At 44.0% G+C, this 8874-nt stretch overlaps 1 protein-coding gene across 2 annotated transcripts in view; it reads right to left on the bottom strand.

Moving 5' to 3' along the window:
* Positions 1-4143: 4143 nt before the first annotated feature.
* The window catches only part of L3MBTL2 (L3MBTL histone methyl-lysine binding protein 2), a 1258415-nt gene continuing 1253684 nt past the window's right edge, over positions 4144-8874 (bottom strand). For both annotated transcript variants that reach the window (XM_069654433.1, XM_069654434.1), the window contains exon 18: positions 4144-8693. In XM_069654433.1, coding sequence (XP_069510534.1) covers positions 8203-8693 — 491 coding nt within the window. In that variant the 3' untranslated portion in view covers positions 4144-8202. The remainder of the gene's footprint in view (positions 8694-8874) is intronic.

The following is an 8874-nucleotide window of genomic DNA, read 5'->3' as shown; positions in this document are numbered from 1 at the left end:
GTATTCCCAATTGTGTGCCCATGACTGACATTAATGCCAAATGAGCCCCCATGATTGCTGTGGTTGCCCCCATCCATATGGCAGCCCACCCTTTGTCTGCCCTCAGTTGTGACCTCATTACTGCTCGTTCACTCCCTGCCCACGCGCTAGATATCCACAACCTTACCTGTAATTCCAATCTCGACCTTCTATTCATTAGTGAAACCTGGCTTCAAGAGGCATCAGGTCCGGCTCTTGCTCTGGCCTTACCCAAGACAGGGGCTCGCCGAAAGAAGGTGGGGTTGCCCTTATCGCTAAGGAGTCCATCTACATCAGGAGAATACAGGGAGAACTTGCACAAAACTGTGATTACATGCTCATCAAGGCAAACCTGTCACCTAACTGCACCATCACCCTTCACATAGTATACCACCCTCCTGGCCTAGTCACGACTTCCAAGACGTACTCATGCATGCCCTAGCTGACAACCTAGAAAAGAATACATGTCTATCCTCTTGGGAGACATGAATTTAGGCCTCAATGACCCTGCAGACAGCCATGCAGCATCACTCAACAATGCACTCTCCACGCTGGGCATCAGACAAGGAGGTGACGGAACCCACCCATATCAAAGGTCAGACCCTGTATTGGATATCCGACCACAACTGCCCTCCAACTATCTCATCCATTAGCCAAATTCCTTGGTCCGATCATTCAGCCATCCACTTTGACCTAGGTTTTCCTAAAACAAATCCCACCCTCCCTATCTCAATGCTGCCTGCCTTCACTAGAAGTTCAAAGCAACTCACTAAGGCTTCTACCTCTCCTCCTGGTCCCAGAACTGAGCCCACCGTTCTCCAATAATCCAGACACCCTGGCTGCCACCTATGATTTCATCATCTCGCAGGCTGTGGAAACTATTGCCCCCCTTACCCAAAGAAAGGCCAAGACCGCCAAACACACCAATTCATGGTTCTCTCCTGAACTCCTCAAACTACGCACCAAGAAAAGGACAGCCCTATCAACATAGCGGGCCAAACCTGATGACGCCAACAAACTTGCTTATAAAACTGCCATTAGTACAGCGAAAGCTAACTGTTTCAACTCCAGAATAGCCAATTAAGGGAACTGGAAACTCCCGCACCAGCACCACCCTCTATCACCAAGGACATGGACTGATGTAATAAGATCCAGGAGGCTATGCTTCACAAATTGGACTCCATCCAAGACAAAATCATCAGCCAACAAAAAGCCTTAAAACAACAACTATCCAATCTACAACAATTATCCAATCCACACAATATTACTTCACATGGAATACCGAATTCTCTTTCAAAAAAATGAATGAACAAGAAGTTCTAGAAATCCTCAGCTCTAGCAAGCCTTCAAACTGCAAGGGTGATACCTGCCCAGCACAGCTCATCAAAGACAGTGCACCTACCTTGGCACCCTATATCACAGCGTTCATAAACGCCTCCTTCAAAACAAACTGTGTCCCTTACTGCCTTAGAAGAAGCATGGATGCGCCCATTGCTGAAAAAACCTACACTGGACCCAAAATTATAGGCCTCATTCCTACTGAAGATTCTGGATAAGGCAGCCTACCTTCAGGTTCACAAATACTTGGAGACCCATCACTTATTAGGTCTCTGACAATCAGGCTTCTGTCCCAACTATGGGACAGAAACCGCCTTATTGGACCTTAAAAATCAGATCGACGACTTTAGAGATGTAGGTAAACCCGCCCTCCTATTGCTCCTTGATCTATCAGCGGCCTTTGACCTGGTTGACCATCCTACATTATGCTACCACCTCTCTACTACCGCCAATTTCTCTCCTAATGCCACTGCTTGGGTCTCATCCTTTCTCAAAGAAAGAACAATGAAAGTCTTCTCGGACCTAGCCTCTGCCAAACCCGTGACAATCAAATCTGGAGTCCCACAAGCAGGGACGTCATTTCACCAAAAAGCCAAGGGTAGCGGAAGTGACATCACATGACCCTTGACCCCCTGATTCCATCAAAGCAAGTGATGTCATTTGACCCGACCCTGAAGTGATATCGCGGGAAGCGATGGAACACGACCTTTCACCCGTTGACAAAACCGGAAGTGGCATCACATAGCATTGTACACTATGAAAAATATGGTTATGATATCACTATAATGTGATGTACATTTCATACAAGAATGGATTGCCATATGTATCGTTAAGATCAGTGTGTATAAACCCATATTACAAATTCCTGTGAATGCAAGCAGAAGTCCATGCGCTTTATATAGAAAAAATATACACCCAATATCTCTCAACCTGTGTTGGTACTCATTTATCGACCTCAGAATGATGAAAGGCTGAGTTGTGGCGTTTAAGAACAGACTAAATCAGTGACTCGCCCCCTGAAGTGTGCCTGAAATAAACCTTTAATGAGTCTAGCAATTATTGTATAGAATTCCAGAAAGACACATTATTTGGTATTTCTATTCTTTCTTATTTAGGGTCAGTGCTGAAAGTGTTAAACTTGTGGCACTCCTGTTCTTATTTGTTTTCATTATTTTAAGGGGCCTGAACAAGAAAGCCAGCCATTCCAGAAGTAAAGAGCCCCATGGTGCTGGCCACAGCCCAAGAGCTTGCATTACACAAAAAAAAGGTTTTTTTAAGAGGTCGCAAAGGGAGACTTCAGAGGTCGCAACGCGACCTCTGGTGACCCCTAAATGACATCCCTGCCCACAATGATCCTGTATTTTGCCCACTCTTTACAACCTGTTCACGAGGTCGCTCTTCAACTTCCTAGACACCTTAGGCATTGCATATACGAATTGTGCTGATGATACTCAGGTCCTCATACCTCTCACAGGTAATCATGAGGCTGACAAGGAATCACTAGGTAAGATCTATGCCACAATCCAAAACTGGATGGTCGAGAACTGATTGTGCCTAAATAGTGAAAAAACAGAACTCCTACTCATTGGCTCACCGGACATAATCAGAAAACTAGACGCCAAATACAACTCCTTTGTGATCGACAACACCACTATCCCAGTATCACAGATAGTTAAAACCCTTGGAGTCTACCTAGACTATAATCTCTCAATGGTTAGGCAGGTTAACGCTATCTCATCCACATCGGCCTATCATGCAAAACTAATCACTGCAGCCAGACCCTTTCTGACGCAACAGAACTGCCTCACCATCTCCAGAGCAATTATTGGGACCAGACTCGACTATTTCAACGTGCTTCTGCTAGGCACTTCGGCAAAAAACATCAGGAAACTGCAGACAGTGCAAAACAATGCCCTCAGAGCAGCCACAGGCATCTCTAGAAGAGACCACATCTCAGACACCAGGAAATCCGTTCACTGGCTCCCTATTAAGGAGCGGATCATCTTCAAGACTCTTGCGCTTACGCACAAGTGTCTACATAATTCAGCACCCCGCTATCTTTCTCACTCAAAGATTTACCCTACAGCACTTTGGCAGGAGGCCCACCAGAACTGCCTACACCAAACCGTGTAGCCATCTCCAAAAGTGTTAGGTCACGAGCCGGGGGATCAGGTTTCCCAGTCATTGCGGCCACCAACTGGAATTTGCTCCCCCCCACCCCCCCCCCCGAGAGGCATCGAGTCACACACTGCATTCAGGAAAGCAATTAAAACACTGCTGTTTGTGTAATGACAGTTTGTTAAGCACATGGTTATGTATGTTTCCCTGATCATGAGTGGAATCAAATCAACCTGTATTCAATATATATATTAATGTTTATCTGTAAGGCTCATGCTCCATGTAACCTAGCACTGCCTTCTTTTCGCGCAACTAAGACATTTTCTTTAAACAGCACCTCGATGCCTCCGGGCTGCAGACGCTTTACAAATGCAAAAATAAAATAAAATAAATAATAATAGGCAGCATGAGGTGATGTTCAAGAGTAAGAAATCACAATAGGAGATTGCCGTGGACATGGTAACCTTAGAGATTGTGATATGAAAGTTGATTCTTTTGTTTCCATATTGAATCTCGTGCCCATTGCGATGGCATGAAAGAGCCCACACAGCAGTGGAGTTCACAATACAGGTACCAAAAGGGACAAAACCAACAGGAAAAGTAGAACCCAGAGAACTGGAATTAAAACACCCAGGCAATATTGTAAAAAAAAATAAAAAAACAACGACATTTTTTACTCTTCTATTTTTTTTATTTCAACATGACTGTTTTTGAAAAAATATGTACAAACTTTAACTCAGCGGTAGAAGTGAGATAAACGAAGACACTTGAAACATGTTTTTCGCCCCTACTGCAGGCCAATCTTAGACTAGAGAGGCCTCCATGGCACCAACATTTTACTGTTGACCTCGGATGAAACCGCATCCAGTCATTCTCTGGGTGGTTTGAGTAACATGAAGAAAATAAAACGGACCCTGCTGGCAGTTAGTTGATATCCCAAATGGGATAAAGTATTAGGAATTAATACCAGATTGCAGAGTAAAAATTAATGCAAACCTTCTGTGGCATGGGTGGTAGAACAGATGCCCATAACATACTTGGTTGGTGAAAATAGCCATCCCCTAGACTCAGACCCAAATATATTTTTACTGGACACGTGCTACAACGTTGAGAACATAAACTGAATTTTCTCTGCTTACTCTATCACCATTATTGCCGCTTTCAGCTGCAGGTCAGAGGTTAGGGAACACAAGGACCTCATCTGATGATGCAGGAGGATATTGAGCAATCACAGAAAAAACAAGTGAACTGGCTGTGGAATGGACTGCTCTTCGAGCAGATGAGGCGCAGACGAAGGCATCTGTGCAAGAGAACAGGTTATGAATTCCTTATCAAGTTGCCCTAACACCTTCGATGTTCTTGCCCTTCAAAAATAAACCCCACCCTCTCCGGCAGATGTCAGGAATAAGTAATCTCACAAGAAACAAAATAAATGTTACTCTGTAGCATAACAACGTGAATGTCTCTTCATTGGCATTGATTGGGAATCTTGTGCCGTCTGGTATTTAGACCGAAAAAAGCGCCTGATCTGTAAAGCAACGTGATGCAGTTTCCTTCTTGTGCTCTGCATATCCCCCCCCCCCCGGCCCCCCACCTCCTGGCCTGGTATGTGGCCAATATAACTAATCCCTCATCGTTGTATTCTACATTACTTTTGGAAATCTTAGGCTGGGGTAGTGTACAATCATTGGTAAGGAAGAGAAGGCTGGTAACTAAGTAGAGGGTACATGTGAATACGTTTTCCTTAATCTTACATTCCATCCCTCTATATTCCCAACACTTGGAGAGAGTTTAACACAAACAGAACACTGGAAGAAGATTGCATACACCAGGAATCCGGTATGGTCTTGTGGAAGTGCCTGACAAAGATTAGGATATGCTCTCAAGACTTAAAACTCACATGGCTGCCTAGCAAACTACAGACTTTTCTTTATGAAAAGCCACTAGAACTGCATTAGCTCAATTAAGGTTGACTTTCTTCAGGGCGTGCAGCTCCTTGGACCTTATTACAATGGGGGTCACTGGAGAAATCGAATAATAAACAGAGACTCAGCTAAAGAACAGAGGGGTATAACCTACTCATTGGTACAAAAACAAATATGAAGACAAAATCAACTGCAAGTCCCTTGCATAGCAATCATGCTGCGCTAGACAAACTGGCCAAAGGGCACCACGCTAGTAGAAAAATCATCTAGCTGATACAGTATTGGAGCTGAAGAAGCTGGTGTTCACAAACTCTATTAGCCTAAGCACTGGGGTGACGTTTAATTATAAAGTGAAAATCATCAAAGCCATGGGTTTATATTGTGTATTTAAGATGATGTTCCTTCACTGCGTGAATTAAACTAAGGGTGCCATCCCACTGCCATTTGATAACAGTAATGGACACCAGAGAAAGGCTAAACAAGGAGACATGGATAGACGACACCGCTGGATTTGAGGAAAATACATTTTCCAAGCTGAAAAAATAGAAGGAAGTGACAAAATCTATTAAAGGGGCTATACACAGGCAGGTGCTGTAGGAATGAGGGCACAGAACAAGCTGTACATTCACTTCTAAATACCATATTGAATAACTGACGAGGGTGGAAATCTGTACGAGAACCGTCCAGAAAGTTACTGCGATCATCCGCTAAAGCAGCAGCTGAGTTGGTGCGGGCCTATCAATAAGTCAGCAACTAGGTACAAAACACATTTTGAAGTTGCATTCCACCCTCCTGCCGCCCCCAGCAGTCTGTGTTAGGGCTGGGAATTAAATGATGAAAAAACTTATACCTTCGGCTAATATATCTGGCCATGGAGCATGCCCACTGCAGGTATTTCTCAACATGTTTTGGTCTCCAGCAGGCCATTCCATATCTCACAGCGAGGTAGAAACGAGCAGCGATTGAGCTAATATAGGAGGGAATATGCAAAAATTCTTACAGGCTGGGGATGTGAAACTAGAGGGAAGTCTTTTAGATACCAATGGGCGCCCCAGCACCATTGCTACACTAATCCCCTTAAATGGGCCACATTTAGAGGTCAATTGTGACCAGCAATGAGGTGAGGATACGAATATGTGAGTCTAGACCTCTAACTTGAGAAATGGGACTTCTGCAGTTATGGACACTATGACTTGTGTTGGTAGGGTAAGAAGGTTCTCCTTCAGAGAGGTTGGTTCGCTGTCACCCAGGAAAAGGTGAAAGAATTTCAAGAAGCTGGGGGGAAGTGTGGGGCTTGAGCTCTGCAAGAGACCTTGAGGAATCCGACAAGAGTACATGACTAGTGGGGGTTGAAGAAAGCATTTGGAATGGGAGGGGTTTTCTCCATCAACTTTGTCACCAATTAACTTAGAACTAATGGCAATAAAATTGATTGCTTCGCCTTTAGGCATTGGACGTCTCAGACTCAAAGCCATACAAGTCCACACGACTACTAGTAATATGCAGAGATACTGCCAATGGAAAAACCTGTGATGGAGAGAAAATAAACCCAAATACTTGAAAGAGTCTGAAGGATAGATTAAGGCACCTGCCATTGAAGTTTTTAGCAATACCGAGAGAATTACAGATTGCCACCTGGCCTATGACTTGAAACAGTGGCTAACTTGCAATGCCATTCGTGGACAAGTGCCAAACCAACGGCAGATGGGACCTCGGGATTTCCAATTCAAATCATACAACACCTAGATAAAAAAGGATTTTCCAGCTCATCGGCAAAGGGGAATGGCTGATAAAAAATGTAATATCCAAATATGTCCTTGAAATTGGCTCCCAAATGATCACCTTCAAATACATACTTTGGTAATACAAGTTCCGTCACATACAGAATATCAGAACCAAGGATGTAGTACTGGTATTGCCGACATAGTGTAGTGTGTGTCCAGCGATAGGGTCTTTGATGCACTGGCCCATAGATGGCTCAGTAGCAGGAGGGTTCTGGGTAAAGTCACTCACAAGTAATATATTGTTTGGCATATCACCAACTCTACCTCAGCACATTGAATCTTTCAGAAACATTAGCCTGTCGCAAAATCGTCCATATTTTCCCACAGACCTGTCGATTTCTGGATTTGCCTGTTGACACCTGCCAAGACGGGACTAATGCATTGCACATGGCCTTTTTACGCACAATAAGTAGTGCATGCAAGGGAAAATGACAGGCACATTGCAGATGAAAAAGGAGAACAGTATAACAATGTGGGAAAAACATCACAGAAAGGTAAATACTGTTCCAGCTGGGGCTGGAAACATATAAGGACATAATTGGATGGCCAATGTAAAGGTTAAAAAAGGCAATGCACAATATCCCCAAACTTTCTGTCTTCTCTCTTGGCTCACAGACTTCAAACTGAAAAGGCACATTCTCACCACAAGACAGCACTGGATTTCCAAACACAGGTAAGAGCTAAACCTGGGGTAATCAATATTGCACCCACATATAGCACACTACCAGAGTATCAGAAATGTCTCTCTTTCTCCTTTCTGCTCAAGATATCTTAACTGTGTCAAGAAATATTTTCAAGAGACCCAAGCAGTGCCCCTTCATTTCTCCAAGACTAGCAGATGTTTATTGGTAGGGTGAATATCACACCACTTTTCTTTCAGAGGAGGAATGTCTGGGATGCTGGCTTCTCCCCACTTTTGTCTGACCCCCACCAGAGCTGCTGGCCTTCTCCTGCCAGCAGGCGGCATCAGCCGAGGCTCTCTGAGGGATTGTATGAAGTATAGTTTTGCAACCACTGTGTTAGATGTCTTCTTCCTCCTCTTGGAAATCATCTATTGGAATGGGCGAATCACCAGCAGGAGCTTGGAGATCACTAAGCAGAGACTGGGGGTCACCACAAGAGTCCTGAGAATAACTACCAAGAATTTGACTGCAGTCAGCAATAACCTGTTCGTTAGCAGCAGGCACCTGAGGATCAGCAACAGGAATCTGCTTATCACCAGCAGCAACTTTCAGGTCATCAACAGCATTTAGATCAGTAGTAGCACCGTCAAGATCAGCAGCAGCAAAATTGAGTTGAGCAGGAATCTTGATGTCAGCAGCTGAAGAAGCATGGGTAATGGCAACAGGAGCCTGGCTGTCAGTAGCAGGAGCCATGGGGACAGAAACTGCATGCTGGTATTTAGCAGGAGGGTACTTGAGGTGGAAGGCACAATCCTGTGGGTTTCCTGCAAATACTTTGGGTTCACACATTTCAGATGAATTTGGTGTTGGTTCTTTCACACCCACAACTACAAGAAGTTAAAGAGAAGAAAAAAAGGAAATTAGTACTGCACAATAAAAGTTTTTACTAAAGCAATTTTAAAGAAGAGCTTACAACATGTCTCTGAAAAACCTCACTACAAAATCAGTGCTCCTGCTGGTCATCTGGAAATATATCACTATGTAATCACATCTATTAGCCATCATTTA

This window comes from Ambystoma mexicanum, chromosome 3q (assembly GCF_040938575.1).
Source record: "Ambystoma mexicanum isolate Mex_15411 chromosome 3q, UKY_AmexF1_1, whole genome shotgun sequence".
In the NCBI taxonomy this organism is placed as follows: domain Eukaryota; kingdom Metazoa; phylum Chordata; class Amphibia; order Caudata; family Ambystomatidae; genus Ambystoma; species Ambystoma mexicanum.
This window is presented reverse-complemented; position numbering and strand designations above follow the sequence as displayed.